The 18,635-nt window shown below is 47.6% G+C and overlaps 9 protein-coding genes across 9 annotated transcripts in view; 3 read left to right on the top strand and 6 right to left on the bottom strand.

The window, feature by feature from the left end:
- Positions 1–28: 28 nt before the first annotated feature.
- On the bottom strand, positions 29–783 carry TERG_12725 (uncharacterized protein; the record flags this gene model as incomplete). Its single annotated transcript, XM_003230815.2, has 2 exons — positions 29–554; positions 617–783. 2 exons carry the CDS (start codon positions 781–783, stop codon positions 29–31), a joined length of 693 nt encoding a protein of 230 aa, XP_003230863.2.
- Positions 784–2,244: 1,461 nt separating this feature from the next.
- On the top strand, positions 2,245–3,789 carry TERG_08627 (uncharacterized protein; the record flags this gene model as incomplete). Its single annotated transcript, XM_003230814.2, has 2 exons — positions 2,245–2,830; positions 2,905–3,789. Exons 1-2 carry the CDS (start codon positions 2,447–2,449, stop codon positions 3,787–3,789), a joined length of 1,269 nt encoding a protein of 422 aa, XP_003230862.1. The 5' UTR covers positions 2,245–2,446.
- A 727-nt stretch (positions 3,790–4,516) lies between these two features.
- Positions 4,517–7,030, top strand: TERG_08626 (uncharacterized protein; the record flags this gene model as incomplete). The annotated part of the gene is made up of 5 exons (XM_003230813.1): positions 4,517–5,083; positions 5,159–5,680; positions 5,739–6,409; positions 6,461–6,935; positions 6,989–7,030. 5 exons carry the CDS (start codon positions 4,517–4,519, stop codon positions 7,028–7,030), a joined length of 2,277 nt encoding a protein of 758 aa, XP_003230861.1.
- A 208-nt stretch (positions 7,031–7,238) lies between these two features.
- TERG_08625 (uncharacterized protein) lies at positions 7,239–8,768 on the bottom strand (the record flags this gene model as incomplete). Its single annotated transcript, XM_003230812.1, has 2 exons — positions 7,239–7,380; positions 7,465–8,768. 2 exons carry the CDS (start codon positions 8,766–8,768, stop codon positions 7,239–7,241), a joined length of 1,446 nt encoding a protein of 481 aa, XP_003230860.1.
- Positions 8,769–9,105: 337 nt separating this feature from the next.
- On the bottom strand, positions 9,106–13,932 carry TERG_12724 (uncharacterized protein; the record flags this gene model as incomplete). Its single annotated transcript, XM_003230811.2, has 2 exons — positions 9,106–12,062; positions 12,129–13,932. The coding sequence occupies 2 exons, from the start codon at positions 13,930–13,932 to the stop codon at positions 9,106–9,108; spliced, it is 4,761 nt and encodes a 1,586-aa protein (XP_003230859.2).
- Positions 13,933–15,160: 1,228 nt separating this feature from the next.
- TERG_12723 (uncharacterized protein) lies at positions 15,161–15,841 on the bottom strand (the record flags this gene model as incomplete). The annotated part of the gene is made up of 1 exon (XM_047751640.1): positions 15,161–15,841. The coding sequence occupies one exon, from the start codon at positions 15,839–15,841 to the stop codon at positions 15,161–15,163; it is 681 nt and encodes a 226-aa protein (XP_047607596.1).
- Positions 15,842–16,220: 379 nt separating this feature from the next.
- On the top strand, positions 16,221–17,907 carry TERG_08623 (uncharacterized protein; the record flags this gene model as incomplete). The annotated part of the gene is made up of 2 exons (XM_003230810.2): positions 16,221–16,443; positions 16,505–17,907. The coding sequence occupies 2 exons, from the start codon at positions 16,221–16,223 to the stop codon at positions 17,584–17,586; spliced, it is 1,305 nt and encodes a 434-aa protein (XP_003230858.1). The 3' UTR covers positions 17,587–17,907.
- A 41-nt stretch (positions 17,908–17,948) lies between these two features.
- On the bottom strand, positions 17,949–18,482 carry TERG_08622 (uncharacterized protein; the record flags this gene model as incomplete). The annotated part of the gene is made up of 1 exon (XM_003230809.1): positions 17,949–18,482. The coding sequence occupies one exon, from the start codon at positions 18,480–18,482 to the stop codon at positions 17,949–17,951; it is 534 nt and encodes a 177-aa protein (XP_003230857.1).
- A 1-nt stretch (position 18,483) lies between these two features.
- Positions 18,484–18,635, bottom strand: part of TERG_12722 (uncharacterized protein) — a gene marked incomplete at both ends in the record, with an annotated part of 1,515 nt that continues 1,363 nt past the window's right edge. The window contains one exon of the mRNA XM_047751639.1: positions 18,484–18,635. Within this exon, the coding sequence (XP_047607595.1) occupies positions 18,484–18,635 (152 nt within the window).

Below are 18,635 nucleotides of genomic sequence, written 5' to 3'. Positions count from 1 at the left end.
CCTGTAGTCCGCTGCTAGAAGAGCAATTTTATCCTTCTCGGCTGCAGTCTTTGCCTAGAGGAGGAAAGGGCGAAGAGCAGAGAACGTTGGCAGCAATCAGGAGTATCCCTTGCATAAGGGCAGTCCAGCGAACGGCTGAGGCAAAGCCGACCTCTTCAATTAGCCGAGGAAGCATACATGGGTAGATGATTCCCCCAAGGCTGCTACCAGCGGAGACAATTCCAACCGCAAGGCCCTTTTTAGTTGAGAACCACTGTGTAGCCGTGGCCATCGCGGGAAGAGATAATCCAGCAGCAGCAAATCCAAAAGCAACGCCTTGGGCCAGCATGACTTGCCAGTATTCCTTGCAGAGGCTAAGCATGCAGACGGCGAAGACTGCCATGATGCTGAAAGGGGGAAGCATCTTCCGACATCCATACACGTCAATCAACTTCCCAACCGCCGGGCCAAACAAAAAGAGCAAAAATATCTGGAGGGTTGTAATCCAGGCTAAAGCTGATGAGCCTTGTTCCTTGAACATAGTTTGCTGATAGTACAACTGAAAAACGCCACAACTACAAAAGTAAGTAATAACGCCCTTCAAAGACCCATATTCAGGTGTCCTGGGAATACTTACGCATTCACATAGCCAAAGGAGCAGAATTGCAAGAGAAAGGATCCGGCAACACATGCCCATGCTTTCGCACCCCCATTTGGAGGGACACGGTCAACACGTTTTGCACTGTCAGGAGTAGACTCAGCCTCTTCTTTAGATGGAGGGTCATCAGCTAGAGAAGTCGGCATCCTAGATAGTATCGACTTGGGTTGGCGGCTAGACGTTGGGATACAAAGAAGATGCAAAGTACAGCCACGGCAAAGGGTATCGTTTTAAGGTAGAGAGGTCGCCATGACATCTCGGCTTCGGGTTGGTCTCCCAATACTCGGCCTTGCCAGCTCATACCGACTGATTCCGTTTCAATCTGGCGAGCTAGGAGTCAATTATTCGGTTCGCATGCAAACGTGTTTGCCCGAGAGCGGGCTTATAAGGGGCTCGTAGATAGCCATGGCGCAGTGAACAGAGCTCGGTGCTCGCGGGTCATCACCTGACCACGACATAAAGTCGCCTGGCGACCCACCGCGGCAGGACTTGGCGCTCGGCCGAGGTTGACTGGGTGGGTCCGCTGCTCGGGCCTTGGCATCCCGCGAGGCTCGGCCGAGGCCAAGTGGGTCCCAGCTCCTTATTTTTTATCTTTGGCTTTATTTTTATTTTTCCTGGTTGGACAACCTTTTTCCGACGTCCTTCCACGGCTCCTGCTGAGTTCCTCGCTTCCGCGCTGCCTGAAGAGTGTTTAATAAATGAATTTCTGCCTGTTTCGGGCCCTGCAAATTCTCCAAACTCCTATATTTGGTTGTTGCTCGCCTCTTTCCCGCTCGCTGGATTTCTCCTTGCCGGCTCCCTCTCGCTTCCAGTCTGCGACCCCGGATTCCTGGGCTGCGTTAGCCTCTCGCCTGTTTGCTGCTCACTTTCTCAGCTTTCTTCAATACCATCTTGTTCTATATGCCAATTGTGTTTTCCCGTCACACTGTTGATGTTCATCTCCAAGTGCCAGAAAGGCTGAAACCCTTATAGGATTCAAAAGGCTGTGATCCTGCATGCCGAAATTCAGGCAACAGACCATGGACAACTAATCAATACAATCCACTTGAGCACGATGGAGAATTATAGGATGATTGAGATATATGGAAAACCACTCCATGTTTTCATCAACTTATCGCAAGGTAACCAAAGCGACAAAGCTTGTGAAGGCTAAAAACTACCTCTAAACCCCATTACAGACGGATTTATACTGCATATCTATGACATTTATGACTTCGGCGTTTTATTATGCTGGGGGCAGGGATTACTCTTATCCTGCAGGATGAGAACAATGAACAATGATAGGCGATAGCCCAACTACGCGTCAAGGCTTCGTTTCCTCCTCCTCCATGCACTGAGGCTCTTGTTGTCTTATTTGCCCATTCCTGGCTGTGGGTGTGTTTGCGGTTGATGCTCTAGCATAAATCGAAACTATCAGCTACTTTGATTGCCAGCCTTGATCTGCAATAGCCTGGCCTTATCTCTGACGGCCATGGTAGCGGTTCCACACTTAATTCTCCCTTTTGTCTGACGCCTATCAAACCCCTGTCATTCCACGAGGCCGCAGCTTCCCTTCGTATCAGCAACCTCGCTGCGTTCTCGTATTATTTTTTTATGGGCATACATAGAAGCTAGGCGTATCCATGGGAATCGCATGGCGCCCCAGATTTGTTTTCCAAATCCTTTCCAGTTCCATCTCCCAGGGGTCTTGGATTTCGAGCCATCTAATCTAGCCTGTTTTCATAAGAGTACAAGTTACCCCCACTGCTCTTGTGCCACTGACTTTCTTCCTACTTGCACGTTAAAACGCAGCGTACATATTACACAAAGATGGCTGGCGAAATGCTTCCCTGGGAACAGCCTGTACCACTACGGCCACGACGAGAAACAGAGCAGAAGCAAAAATTGCGGTCTGCCTGTGATTCATGTCATCAATGTAAAGTCAAATGCTCTGGGGGTTCTCCATGCTTCCGCTGCGCATCTAAAGGCCTCTCCTGTCGCTACGGATATCAAAATAGAGCAGGGAAACCCAAGGGATGCAAGAATCGCAAGACCATCGAAAGAGCCCATCGGCAGCAGCGGATGGAACTGTATTCCGCTCTTAATCAGGAGCCCAGCAACCCGAATCAAGGATTTGAAGATGTGAACTTCGGCATACCCGACCCTCTGACGGTTTTGCCCGCCTCGTATATAGCATCCGAACACTGGGACGCTGTGAGTGGACTGGATTATAGTGTCAACTAGTTATTGGTACCGGCTTCCGTCTCACTAATGTTTCATTTCAATAGGCGTCTATGGCTAAAGGACCACTCTCCCCACTAGTAACAAATATCAACCCAGAGCTCAAGTCTACGGGTATGCACGATGATGGCCTGTCATCCTTGCATGATTTAGACGGGTGGACCGTGGACCTAAGGTCGATTATAGATACATCCGGGGGAAGCAGGTCCGAAGGACCAGAAGGCCTTGCAACGCCTATATCTTCTAACAAAGCAGAGTCCTTCACAGACAACGGCACGGAGCCCAACTCCCCCACAACACTTGAAAATCAATCATACCATTCTTCGGCCCACGGACTACCAAGGGATATATGTACATGCGTCCAAGCCCAAGCAACAAACATAGCGGTACTTCACAAGCTAACAAACCGTGACATTTCCGATCGATTTGACTTAGCTATGAAATCAGTAACGTCGACGTTAGATACCTGCGAGCATTTCATCGCCTGCGGCGCATGTAATAAGTCGTTTCCCTTGATCTTACTCACCTTTTCGGCGATAGAGCTTATCTTCAAGCTGTTCGAGTCACTCGCGGTAAATAATAGTAGCATACTGCCTCCCGGAGAGACTCACATCCTTGCATGCTGTCTCGGCGATTACAAAGTTAGCAAGGAAGAGGGAAAGGCAATCCAGAATGTCCTCCTTAAAATGGTCCTTTCAAAGGGCAAACAAACACTAGATGCACTGCACAACCTCGTTAATGACTTCTCAGAGGCCAAAGAGTCCAATGATGCAATCTTTTTGCAACATGATGGCTCAAAGCTGGAGATACCTGATCCTGTAACCCGGAATACCCACCGAAAATTGTCTATCGTGGACCGGGACTATATGAACCAATGCATCAAACGCAAAAAGGAAGAGGTAGAAGCTCTCATGACTACAGTGGCTGTATGATTAGGTTCGCCATATTGACATGTTCATTCTACTGGAGGAGACGTGATCAGATTAACTAACACCAGAAACGATGCCAAGTCCACTTTCAACAGCTTCAAGACGGTTCAAGTTCCAATTATCTTACATTTTTTTGACTAGGTTATGTTTATTTTCACTATGAAGCCAGCAGCTACTTATTGTCCGTATTCCTTTTCCTTTTGCTGTTCTCCGTGCCTGTTAACCGCTGGTTGCCTTCTCACACGGAAGTAAAACGTTGTTTCCAAACGCCCCAATTTACCGCTGTATATACGTCTCATTGCAGCATATACTCCAACCTCTACAGAATTTAACCACTTTTTATACTAAATTATTAATCCATGAATATTATTGTCCTCTCCTTAATACTCAATCTCATCGTGAAACCGTATGAGGTCTAAACGCGTAAAGGCAGACGGTGTATCACGTGACCTGTCTCAAATAGCCCACTGGTTTCGGAAGCTAAACTTCGGTAACTCACTAGCTAACTCAGTCAACTAGCCATTGGTTAACCCAACTAACTCATTAACCACCGAGTTAAGCTGCGAGGTTCCAAAGTTGCGACTCCGCTGGTTGGCATCAAAAAGTCCAAACAATATCAGGATCCGCGTCCATGTAAGGCGCTCTCAGTTTATACAATTAGTTGCTGGATGAATACGTACACCATCTCTAGCGAAAGAGAACGGCTGACTGCCAGCCTTTTCACGTTTTTATGGATGCCTCGTCTCCAAGGGCTGTGCCATCGGTCAGGACTGGCCAACCGACCTTGTCGGGGGGCATACAAAAGAGCCGGCAGCGCGCCATCGCCGCGTGCCTGACTTGCCGTCGTCGGAAGGTTAAATGTGACCATGGTCAACCTACGTGCTCACCATGTCTAAGAGGCAATCGAGCCTGTTCATACGTTAACTCGCAGTCGAATCTGCCCGCCGTCGCATCTGTGACTTCCACACGACCAACCAATCGGACACCACGGTCCAACCTCCGTGCTGGTCAGGACGAGATTCGGAATCGTCTTGAAAGGCTGGAGAGACTGCTCGAACGGGCAATAACTGGTGGTAGCAGCAACACTCACTCTCCTGACCTGCATATCGGCCAAGCTCGTGGCCCTCAGACACCCACCAATGCCGGGAAAAGCTCCGAGACAACTGATACCAAAGCTGTGAATCTAAAGTGCGAAACCATCTCAGTTGATGGCTATGACGGCGCGCTACTCTTGGAGGCAGAAGGTGGCCAATCTCGTTGGGTGTCATCTCTCCATTATGCCCTTCTCGCAGACGAGGTACAACACCCAGTATCACTTACTACGCTTCTCAGCATCGATATTATTGATATTATGCCATTCTAACGATTATAGATTCATGATGTAAAAATACTTCTTGGGGACCATGCCCAGGGTACTTCAACAGACAGTCCCTCGCCGTTGGAACAAACCATTGTACCCTTTCCATTTTCTACCGAGGTTCCCATGGATAGTTTAGCACCGTGGGCACCCAAGGCCGCTGAGGAATGCTTCGTACTGCTAGATATATTTTATTCTAATGTGGATCCGATGACGAGGCTAGTTCATAAACCTTCCCTTCGAAAACGATTTTTTCAGTATACCATGGAGATATATGGGCCCAATTCCCAGACTTCAACAGATAACGGTACTCTACAACCTTCATACCCTGCGATACATACGTTTGAACCCCTTGCTCTGGCCATATTCTACTCCGCTATCAACAGTTTATCTCCTGAGGCTGTTCAAGCGCGCTTTGCTACTGAAAAGGGACTGCTCCTTGCTAGGTTTCAACAAGGTGTGGAATACGGCCTTGGAAAAGAAAGCTTCCTGACGACTCCTAGAATTGAAGTTCTACAAGCCTTTGTACTTCTATTAGTAAGTCTAATTTCACCCTTTTCTATCGTATATGCTTCCGTCTTACCGTGTAACATAGACTTGCCAGTCTCGGGAGGATGACATGTCGAGGACGTGGACACTATTAGGCCTTGCGATGCGGATAGCACTTTCACAGGGTCTTCATAGAGAGCCTTCGTTATTTCCTTCAAAAAATATGGACGTCGTGCAGGTCGAGGTTCGGCGCAGGCTATGGCATCAGATATGCTACCTAGACTTTCGTTCTGCAGAAGGTAGAGGCCAAGAACCTACTATAGCCGATGAGGACTACACAACTCTTTTACCGCGGAATATTGATGATGATGACCTTGTCGAAGGCGAACACTTGGTGGTAGGGACATACTCACCGCCCGGATTTACAGATATGACCGGTCACTTAATCCGCTTGAATGGAATTCACTGTTTTAGGAGAATTATTCGCAGCACGTATCGGTTAGAACGACGGCTTAAGTCCCTAGGCATTAATGGAAACAACGATATGTATCCTGTCACAGAACTTCAGTCACTATTCATTGAAATCCGAAATATGGTTGATGAAATGACTGCCCACTTACAAACACAGTACTTGCAGTATTGTGATCCAAATGTGGCAAAACAACGTCTGGCTCTTGGTCTCGCTGCTGTTATTGAATGGCGCTGCTGGTCTATATTTTGGCTACGGACTCCAAAACAGTATCGGGAAGCTGTTGTGGATCCGGAGATACGAGAGAGGTTAGTTATACTTCTGTATCGTATTGGATATGATACTAACTAGTAGTATAGTGTTCTTACAAAGTCCATTAGTTTGGTGGAGAGTATGAATATGATGCCTGATGACAAGGACGCAGAGAAATTCCAGTGGCATATCGGGGGACATGCCTGCTTCCAGGCAATCATGCACATTGTATCTGAGCTTGGAACACCGGAATTCCAGACCCCAACCCATCATTCACTCCGGTCTCGTGCATTAGCTGTCCTGAAGAAGACAACGGATGCAAGGGGGTCGGAACACAGTTCTACATGGAACTTAATTAACCGAATTATCTCCAATTGTTTAGCCAAGAACACTCCCAGTATCTTACCTTCGACTCCGTCAAATGATACCTACTACATATATCATGAGTCTGCGGATTTATCCCAGTCGCTCCAAGAATCTCGGCCTATATTGGAGGACCTGACAACACAAGGCTTGCCATTATCTTCGTTATTTGGCATGGGAAGTCTAGATATGCAGGATCCATCTTTGACTTTTGACTGGGTAGGTGATATAGTCCTTGAACTATACTACTACTTTCCTAACACATGTTTTAGGGATTTTGGAATGTTGACCCCACTGATCCTAATTCATACTAAGTTGTGAGTGTATGATCAGAGTGTCCCTTCCTGTGACTTGTTCTGCATTGGGAGGAGAATATAACAGTTGATGATAGTAGTAATAACAATATTTGTTTGAATTGCAGGCTCTCTTTCACATGATGAATAAATAACTCCATTGTACTACCGAGAGAGAACAAAGCCACAACACCTCCCTTTAATGGAGCCTGAACCACCTTCGAGTGCATTAAATATGGTCCATCGTTTCTCCCCGCGTGCTGTACACTCGCGGGCTATAATACATGGTCATGTAAACTTCCTTCTGCTCCTTGTATGAAATTGAAAGGTACGTGTGTGTTCCCGTTGACGCGGAAAGTGGGTGGTGTGAACTACGTCCAAGTCAGCAATCTCCGTCTTACAGACCACGCTAACATCGATTTTGCAAGGATGATAAACATCTTCCAGGAACTTACAACAAATCTTCGAAGTCTCTTTGATAATCTCTCTCCATCTGATGCCAGCCAAGCTTCCCAAAGAGCTCCTGTAGTCTACCCGCTATTTGCAAGTCATTATCACAATAATGACGGATTGGAAGGTACACTTTCGGCTCTGGAAACCATTTTCCGGGGCGTATTTCGAAATTGAAGATCGTCCCCGCTGTCCTATGGCTGTTATGGGGCAGTTCTGCGTCCTCATCAGTCACTGTGAACATTGTCCTCCAGGCAGTATCCAGAAGCTCCAGACTCTCAGCTGTGTTTTCATCCATCAAACGCCCACCCAAACAATAGGCCTCCTTTACTTTTCGCAAAGAAGTATGGGGAATTCGGACGTATATTTTGATACGCGATTTAACATCATCCACACAATCCACACTGATCATTTCTGCTTTTGCAGTTCCATCATAGCTGGCAATCCAAGCCTCCAAAATTGATACTGCTGGGATTGTATGCGCGCCCCACACATGGGACTTCTTTGCAAGAGCCATAATGGATCTAGAGAGCACCTTTAATGTGCTTTGGCGTGTAATCAGTGCCTTGAGGATAGGAAAAAAGTACGCCTTGGTAGTTGTACGGTCTGCATCCAGGTCAAACGCCAGGAAACTTTGTGTTACGTGCTCACCCTCAGGCAGAGTTTCCCTTATGGCCGTATATGATTCAGGACCGACGAAGAGCTCGTTTCGGAAGTGTTCAAACAAGCTGCCCGTTACCCCAACCTCTGCAGCATTATTAGACTGAAAGAACCGTGCAACTGATGCCTGGTTGAATGGGTCTACGGCAGTTCCAGCCTCAAACCCAATTGGCTCAATCCCAAGCCTTATCGTACTCCGAAAATCAGAACCGCCACTCACGTTCCAGCTTGGCTCCAAGGGGGAATAGTCATCAGTCAGGAAAGATTTCCATGTTTCATTGTCTGATGAATGCGCCGAATTTTCAATTGGTCGCGGCCCCAACAATGGGAGGATATGGGTATGGTAGAGAAGAAGATATTTGTAATGCTTATAAAGGGGGTAATTCGCCTTCCCTAGGAGTCTGCTCATCAGGGGCCCCGTCTTTCGCCACCAATACCCAGTTGATGATGTTGGAGCAGGTAACGGAAGGGCAGCTGTAAGGACATCGTACGGTGTGGAGAAGGTTTCTCCTGTGAGTTCAGGTCTGTCGTTATCACCGCTCGATATCTTCGTCGTTCCTTTCCCATGCACAATTGCACCTTGGGTACCGTTGACATGTGTTTTCACCTCAGCTGGTGTCAAGATCAAAGATTCGGTGCTGATAGCCATATTGACTTATCTTGAATGGACCTTTGCTAGAAATTCCTATTGCTTTCTTTTCCTGGGATGACTCTTGACTTGGTTTTCCCTGCACTTATATATATGTTCGTGCCAAGTCCAATTGCAACAGTCTCAATCCAATCTGCGCCGCATAATTTCGGTGTCGGGGATGCAAATTTCGGTCACCGATTCGAATATGCTCTCCGACAGACCTCTAAGCAGATCCCCAATACCAGCGGCCCAAGGGAGGTATTGCAATATTCGCCAGTTTACCGCTGTGACTTTGTGTTTCATACATTAGAGAGATAGGCTCTGGAGAAGGAACGATGACATTCGGACTAATCATCTAAATGGTACCATAAGCACAGATTGCTAGCTGCATTATACTATTGGAATCAAATATGTCCCGAAGCCTGATTCCAAAACCCTGCTTGCTACATATGTGCTGTAGCCGTATTGCGTCTATACTCTGAGCTCCTAGCTCCCAGAATGACTGGTGGAGAAGCACGGCCTTGTGATCTAAGCCTAGACATTGGCATATTGTGTCCCTGATACAACTCGCCAGGCGTTCCAAGCCGTTGATATTCAGATGTTGCAGTGTTGTTTCGTTATCCCTCTTTCCCCTTTTCTCATCTTCCCTACCGTCTGTACTGTCTGAAGGTGGGTACCTATCAAAATCTCCAAAGGACGATACCACTAGGTGTTTTATACGGTTTGGGGCTGTATCCAGGACCATAAGTTGTAGGGTATATCCGATTGCGTACTGTATCCGTTCCGCCGTGTTTTCCACGATACAACCAAGGTCATATTCTAAATCAACACGAACCTCCGAGTCTTCAATCTCAGTGAGCTCTATAGAGAGAGGAAACTTGGAGCCTCCTGTATTGTGACATGGTATATTTTGAGTCTCAGCCCCTTCAAGCCTCAATACGGGTTTCATATCGGAGGCAGTGTGGTACGTTACCATGACTTTGAACAGGGGGGTTTTAAGGCTTGGTTTGTATGGTAGGAGTTTGCGGATTTCATGGTAAGGCACAACGTGTTCCAGCGCACGTTGGCTACTTTGCTTGACTGCCATGAGAAATTGTAGTAATGATTCGATTTCGTTTGGATCACACTGGATACGAATTGGAAGACGGTCGAGGAACAGCCCTGCCATTGTCTCCGTCCCAGGCTCCATCCGATGTGTGAAAGGAGCTGCAAAAACAATATCATTGCGCCTATCTACACATTGTAGGGCCAAGAACAGAGCTGCAATCACAATTTGATGCATTGTGGTGGAGGCTCTTATAGCAAGAAGAGTAAGATGCTGAAGCATGGAACCTGGTAGAGTCCAAGACCTCGTGGAGCCGGTATAAGTTAGGCTTCCGGCAGGAGCCCTGCCAAATGCTAGTGGCTCCGGCAAATTGGAAAGGTATTTGGTCCAAAAATTTTGGGACTGAAGACTCAATTGTTGTGTTTTAACCCATCCAGCCCAATCGACGTATGTCAGTTCCTGTGGCGTTCTGGAGTGTATGTCTGGAGCATTGGGGTTTTGCAACTGCTTGTATCTATCCGAGACTTGCTCAAGATATGTAGCCATTGTTGTAGCATCTCCTACTACATGCGACATCACCACCAAAAGTCTAGCCTGCATAGTGGTGCATGGAATAATGATAACCTCTAATGGCGGCTCTTTGCTCAAATCAAATGATTTTCTAGCAGTTTTATGTATAAGTGATATTGGGTCATGCGTATTAGCCACTCTGACAATGTTACTCCCATCTTTGACCAGGTTTCGCATCATGAAACCGTCAGTAACATGGTACCGAGTCTGGAATATTTCTTCGTTCATCGCTGTTTGCTGGAATGCTCTAGCTAATGATATTGGGTCTATCTGACCCAGAATCTTACACGCGAAGATCATATTCCCAGCAGTTGAACCATCCGATATTAGGTGGTTGAGAAATAATTCTTGTTCAAGGGGCGACAGTGGTAGCTTGGTCTCCCGTACTATTGGAGACGTTTCCAGGAAACGTGTTGCTCGCTTTGGTTTTTTGCTAGAGCCAATCAACTCCTTGACTGCCAAGGATAACTCCCGCAGGCTCTGATGATATATGACCTGTCTAAGTGGCATAGGGTGGATGTTAAATTGCTTTGATATTGCCTGCGCTACTCTTATTTGCAGCAAAGAGTGACCTCCAAGTTCAAAGAATCGAGAATTTGGACTAATAGACATTTTGCCGAATATGTCATGCCCAAGGACATCTGCCCAGATCTCAGCCATGGTCCTTTGAATAGGTGTCTCAAGCTCTGCCGGGCTCGCCATCGGGACTGTATGGGTTATTAGTTTTTCGAGGGCCGATGCGTCCACCTTGTGGTTTGCAGAGGTTGGGAGCGTAGCAAGGGGTATAATTTGGCTGGGGACAGCGTACTCTGGCAATTGCGATTCTAGCCCCTTTACAAGTCGGTCAATGTCAAGTGTTTCAGGGGTGACAAAGGCAACTAGAGTATCATTTGATACCACAAGAGCTACACTTTTTGCCTCAGTGGCTACCTGGGACAGGGTATTTTGGACTTCCCCAAGGTCTATCCGGAAACCTCGTAGTTTAATCTGGTTATCCTCGCGGCCAACAAAGTTGATATTGCCATCATCTCCTAGGCGGCCAATGTCACCAGTACGAATATTGCCATCATCTCCTAGGCGGCCAATGTCACCAGTACGAAACATGGCTTGGTCGGGGTTAAATGGGTCTCGAAGAAATCGCTTAGCTGTTTCCTTCTCATTGGAGAGATATCCCGATGTGATCTGAATTCCAGATAGGCATATCTCTCCACTCACTCCAATCGGGGCCGGCCGCTGCTTGGAGTCCAAAATGTAACAAGACATTCCCGTTAATGGTCGTCCAATTGATACCTTATCCCCAGGAGATATTGTTGCCACCATTGCAATAAGTGTACTTTCAGCGGGAGCATACCCGTTTATCAGTGTCCTCCCTGTAGCCCATTTATCCGCGAGGCTTTGGGACAGAGCTTCTCCAGCAACCATGATCACTGCCAGTCTCGGGAAATCGTCTGGCTCTAAGGTTGCGAGCAAAGAGGCAGTGGCCATGGTAGCATCGACTCGAGAAAGATGGGCTATCGGGTTTGCTGGATCTTTAAGGACTAGAGTTGCTCCGAAACAAAGGCTAGCAAACACCTCTTTTATACAGCAATCGAAACCGAGTGATAACATCTGTGCGTTTCGCTGTCCAGGAGTAGAACATAGCCTCCCATTTTCGTGAGAGATCACATTCAGGATACCCTTATGTTTCAAGGGAATACCTAGGGACAGGTTAGCCTCCAGCCTCGAGAAACGTTAGGAAATCTGGCGGCGCATGGATATTTTACCTTTGGGAAACCCAGTACTGCCTGAAGTGTAAATCAAGCATGCTACATCATCAGCGGTGGGAGCACTCTCCCTACATTTAGTCGTTGTTGTATATGCCATCTCTGTCATGGCTTTGATGATGTTGAAACAAGGGGTGCCATTGACCACCAGATCTTTTTTCGCATTACAGTGAATTATCAATGATGCACTGCTGTTTTCAACCATGTACTTCATTCTTGCCCGTGGAAGCTTCTGGTCGATCGGACAGTAAACGGCACCGGCTCTGATAACGGCAATCATTGCAATTAACCAGGTAACGGAGCCGTCACAGATTACACATACCACATCCCCTAATTTGATGGACTTTCTAAGCTGTTCGGCAATTTTTGCTGTTACCCTACCGAATTCATGGTATGATAAGGAGCGTGATAAGCCTTCCACAGCGCATACGTTTGGGTAGCACTCGATGGCTTTCTCGATTGCATCTGATAGGCTTCCCTCGAGAGAAAGACAATTTGGCGGCAATGCCTTTGCTGTTAATGCCTGGTACTCTGGAGCGCTAAACATCGTACGGGTGACCGTGCTAAGATTTGCGGCTGGTAAAGCATTAACAAGGCCCGTTAGTAGGTTATCAAAATGGCGACACATCTGTACAATAGTGTTGTCACTAAAATATGACCGTCGGTATATAAATCGAGCAATGAACTTGCTGTCAGAGCTATCTAACAAAACAGTGAGGGGAATTTCGGTCGCTTCGGTATACCTCACGTCTCGAGGTAAAGAATCTCCGCTGAACATCCCCTCCATTTGGGGAAAATCATACTGCAAGGCAAAAATGGTCTCAAATAGCTTTGCAGGGTTATAGCCGGTACCTTCTTGGATCATGTTAAAGGGAGACCATTGATACTGCAAAATCTCACATAGTGCTCTGAATACTCCCCGCACAAAAACGAATGCCGTCTGGGACTCATTGGCATCAATTTTGAGAGGTAACGTATTTATTAAGGGACCAATGACATTTTCCACTCCAGGAATTTCAAAATTTCGTCCAGACAGAACAGCGCCCAATATAGCACGGTCAGTTCCGGAGTATCTTGATATGAGAATACCCCAGGCTGCATAGAGAAGAGTTGCGGGCGTGACAGAGAATTGGTCTCTGGCAGCCTGCTCCAACGCAGACACGCTGACTGTGAGATTCTTGGTTAAAGTTGCCTGTTTATAATCGTTGATATCAGATGGAGGTGGCAATCGAAGTGTTTGCACGGGAACATATCCCTCAGTATACGCTTTCCAAAATGATACTATCTTGCTCGAATATTCGCGGCTCAACTGATCTATAGCCAGGGCAACATGTTTGAACTGTGGAGGAGTTGGTGGTAACAGTTTATTGTCCAGGTAGGAAGCCATTTCTTTTATCAACATTGACATAGACCATCCATCAATCAGGCTGTGGTGCACGGTCCAGATAAATCGAGTCCGGATGCCTGATATTGTCACAATCGTTATCTTGGACAAGGAGCACCGCTCCCCAGGATCAAAATTTGAAAATTGGTTGAGGTCAAAATCCTCTTCCTCGCGACAGACAGTGTCCCAGTCTGTTTCTGTAACCATGCGTTCTGTCCAAGCGATCTTCACGTCACGGTATACCACCTGGACCTCCGGTTCCGTCAAGACGAAATGCGTTCGCAGAATTCCATGACGTTTATATATGGACTCCCAGGTGGCACGCAAGGTGGCTGTGAAGTCATCTTTACCTGGATGTTCAAGGGTAAATGAAGCCTTTATAAAAGAAAGCCCAGGGGTAGCTATGCTTGCCCGAACCATTCTTGTCTGAATATCAGTCATAGATGCGAAGCTTTCACTCCCAGGGAAGTTGGCCCTGGAAATTGTCTCGCCCAGGCGACGTCCAAACTGTTCTGACGTTGGGGGGGGGGGTTTGCGGCATTCCCAGCCTCTTTCAATGCTCCAGCCATTTTGTCAACAGTGTCCAATAATAATATCTGACCAACACTAATAGCAAAACCCGCTTTCCTTATACCTGAAGCAAGCATAACTGCTGCAAGGGAATTTCCTCCAAGGTGCCGGAAGGATGAAGTATTAGTGACCTGGTTCATTGGCTGCTGGAGAACGTAGGATATGGCTCTGCGGATTGTTTCAATGCCACTAAGTCCTACTTCCAGAAAGCTATCATCAGCGTCCTGGGAAGCTTCATGAATCTGCACAAGACTCTGCCGGCTGATTTTCCCGTTTACAGTGGTAGGAAACGTGTCCAGTGAGTATACGATGTCCGGCACCATGAATGACGGACGTTGGCTGAGAGATATTCGCGGAGGCCGTCCCTCGCTTCGACTGGAGTAACAAATGCGATGAGCTTGCCATTGACCATGCAAGCAGTTGCACGCGTTACCTTCTCAAACGATAGCAACGCAGGCTCAACGTCGCCTTCAAGGTTAATCAAAAACCCCCGATTCTTGGCCATGCTATCCTTACGCCCACAGAATCGTATGCCATTCTTGGTATGTTTCCCATAGTCGCCAGTTCGGTACAATTTCTGCCCATTCAGCTTGACGAAGGAGGATGCAGTGCGCTCCGGGTCACCGAAATACCCCAAGGCGAGCCCTGATCCAGAAATACAAATCTCTCCTTCCAAAGATTCCAATCCCTCAGCATCTAGCAGACTGACGGTGCTATATGGTATAGGATAGCCAATTGTTATCGGCAATCCAGCCACAAGCTCTCTCATTAACACGGTGCATGTTGTCTCCGTGGGGCCATAGGAGTTATACACCCGTCTATGAGGGGAGTACCAGGCTTGGATCAAAGGTTCTGGGGGAGCTTCGCCACCAAGGAATATTTTCTCGACTCTGTCAAACCCAGCCTCTGGATCCAACGAAGACAAGATGCTTGGAGTTAGTGGCAAGATGTGACAAGTCTTAGCGGCAGCTTCAAGGGTGGGCGGGTCGGCAAGGATGAGGGTTCCCCCATTGCATATCGTGCTGAATATAACGCCCGCGCACACTTTACCCAGTTTTATCAGATGAGATACTATCTCTCAACACGGCATTTCGGGGAACATACCATCAAAAGCAATTGAACAAATCAATAATACCCGCGTTCCGTGTCTGGTGTTGAAGTTGAACGGTAGGTCCCCGCCTTCCTTCACATAGCGAGATATAGATTCTAGACCGACCATCACACCTTTTGGCTGTCCTGTTGTTCCAGATGTGAAAATGATATATGCAAGGACGTCTCCGCTATAACATAGCCGGCGAGAATGGCTTGGGTTGCTGATGTCATTGCCCAGAGCCAGGTTAGGTATACCAGGTTGCTCAAAGTAGTGAACTGGATACGGATGGCCACCCTCTAAACAAGCCGCGGTCGATACAACAATCTTCGGAGAAATTCTTGCAAGCACTCCATTTATGCGGTCCTTACCCCATGAGTCTGCGTCGATGGGCACATACGCAGCGCGCAGCTTGAGGATTGCCAGTATCGCTGCAACCATAGCGATGGACCTTGTGGATATCAGAGGAACTATACAGCCCGGACCCACGCCGTCCACTGCCAGTTGTCTACTCCAGGCATCAGATAGAGCATCAAGCTCGGCGTAACTGACCTTTGGCCAGGTTGACTCATCTGGAGACTTTGTTCCATCCTCAATTGCAATTGACGCTGGGTATCGTTGTACCTCTTCTCGAAAGTGGTCAAGGAGATACTCTACCTGCTGTTTCATTGTCGGTATTTCCTATTTAACTCGTTACGGATGTCCTAGCAGTAGTGATTGCTTCGATTCCAAATGATTATCCGTTGGTTTCTCTCAGCCGTTCATGGAGCAAGAACTAACTAGTAGTTGCGTTCTAGTTAAGCCATTGCGGCGCCGCAGCCGGCGTCTCGGCGGGTATAACTAGGCACCGTAGTTGTTATAATATCCACCGAAGCCCGTTCGGCCTGGCCCACAAAGGATGAGGGAAATATTTGCAGCATACTCTGGCGCAGTATATCTTTCGCTGTTGTTCAACATAGGGCGTCTTTGGATATCAACAGTGATTCAAAACCCAACTCACCCCCCTCCCTCCCGGTGCAGCGCAACGCTAGTTACTACGCAATCAGACATGGAAAACGAGCTTGAGCACTTGAAATGGAATATTGAGCATGCTCTACAGCAGCTTGAAGGCCCCCTCTCAGGAGAGCTCAGGTCTTTTCATGATATCTCCCCGACATCTCCTGGGACATCTGTTGCGGTGTATCAGAAGCTCCTTGACGTTGTGCAAGCGCTAGACAAGCTCCTCTTGACTTTGACTCCTTCCCATATGCTTTTAGTAGATGGGGTGTTTGGTACAGATTCACAACCTCTTCCTCTTGCGGCATAACTGTATTGTACTGATTTTCTGTGCAGCTTTTACCAACAGCAAAGTGTTGCTCTGCGCCTCAGAGTATCACTTGGCCGACCATGTCCAAAAACTCCAGCCATGTAGCATTTCCGAGCTAGCCAGCGCTGCCGGCCTCTATGAACAAGGGCTTTCCCAGATAATCCGCTATCTCCGAGAGATGGGTTATTTCCAACAGGACCCTCAGACTGGCAGGTTGTCTAACAACCGGCTGTCCAACCTCCTTCGCAAAGATCACTGGGCTACCTGGCTCAACTGGGTTGACTTTTTCCCTCGCGAGTATTATGATCTTCTGTCCCATCTGCCCAGCCAGCTCAAGAGTGATCAGCCCAAGACGGCGACTGAGCTCTTCTATGACACTGACAAACCCATATACCAGTTCCTTGCAGACACTGGCAGGGCTGCCGGTTTCCATAAGGTTACAGGGACTGGAAGTGTAGTAGAGGCCCCTGGTCTCCTGGCTGATTACCCCTGGGAGGATGTCAAGAGCGAGACCGTTGTCGATATTGGTGCCGGCGTTGGCGATTTTATCCGTACATATCTGGAGAAGTTCCCAGATGCAACAGCGGCAGCGTTTGAGCTTCCATCGACGGCGGAAATCCTTCGACAGCGTATGCCACCGGATGACCCTCTTGCAAAACGAGTCACATCCATCACTGGAGGAAATTTTTTCAAGGATCCATTACCTGAATCCTCTGTATATCTACTACGATGGATTTTGCACAACTGGGGCGATGAGGACTGCGTTAAACTGCTTCGACGGATTCGAGACACAATAACTATAAAAACGGGCATCAGTCGTGTACTTATAGTGGAATCCGTCCTTTTTGATGGCCGTATGGGGCGAGGGGCCCGGTATGCAGATATCCGAATGCTCGCCCGCTGCAGAAATAAGGAGAGAACACTGGACGAGTACAGAACCCTCGCAGAAAATGCCGGATGGCGCCTGAACCGGGTAGTCTCTCCTCGGGGATGCCTGACACAGGTCCTTGAGCTGCGGCCAGTGGGTGCTTGTGTAGTTCTACCCCATGACAACGGCGGCAGCAACGGAAACGGTACAGGTCCTGAATGGGAATCAGAGTTGATGTAGAAAATCGGAAGGGATTTAGCTGGTTAGTTGGCCAACTGGTTACCTAAGTAATTAACGAAATGAACCATCGGGTCAATTTCATACAGGCCCCACAGATTGAATTGAATGCAACCACTAGCTAGCTAGTTACCAGCTAGTAAGTACTGATAATTGGTCCACACCATGCAGAGAGGGGCTGTTGATAGGCCCGATAGAGGATTTCAAATTCAAATAATGCAATCAGGTAATTGACTAACTACAGTGTATATACTAAAAGAAACAACATGTACAGACAGTAAACATAATCATTAATATTTACAAATGAAAATTTTCCGTTACAAAAAATCGTCAGGGTAAATCCTCCCGTCACAAAAATTTTTTTTTCAGCAGACATCAACGAGATCTGCGTATTTGGTAAACTCTGCATCGGTTTTGAACATTTCCAATTCCTCCGCATGGGTTCCTAGAACAAGCTCGACGCCTCCATCCTTCTTCATGGGATAGATGGCCAGGAATCGGAAGATGCCATTAGCGCGATCAACCTGTGGCCGCATAGACTCGGGGGATCCTTCGTTGGCAAAGAACTTGCTGCCGAAAGATATCTCACTTGTGGGGAAGAGCATCATATTGGATATCATGGCGTGCATGTGTTCAAGGCCCATATTCGCAGTTGAAAATCGGCTGTGATCTGGAAGAGACTGCAAGATTGTGAAGGCATCGTGCACGAGCGATGGTGTAATGCGTGCTGTAGACTGGCGGAGCATGTATGCGACATACCCGATACTTGTGTCAGGAGAGCAAAGGGTTTCCACAGGAATACTACAGCGGTTCATGATGAGGACACTTCCCATATATGTAGATGGCAGGCGGGTAGAGAAGTATGGCCGACCATCTGTTGGTAATTCGAGAATCGACATCTCATCCGGGCCAAAAGTTTGTCTTCGGATCTCCTTGGCCACGCGGTATCGTGCTCTGATGGCAGTACGCCAGAAGAATGCCTGCACTATGTCGCTGATAGAGGTAATCACACCCCTTTGCTTCTGGGTCTGCAATCACATCCTGCTTCATTT

This window comes from Trichophyton rubrum (assembly GCF_000151425.1).
Source record: "Trichophyton rubrum CBS 118892 genomic scaffold supercont2.18, whole genome shotgun sequence".
Classification (NCBI taxonomy): Eukaryota; Fungi; Ascomycota; class Eurotiomycetes; order Onygenales; family Arthrodermataceae; genus Trichophyton; species Trichophyton rubrum.
Note: the sequence above shows the minus strand (reverse complement) of the source record. Positions and strands in the feature narration are given on the sequence as shown.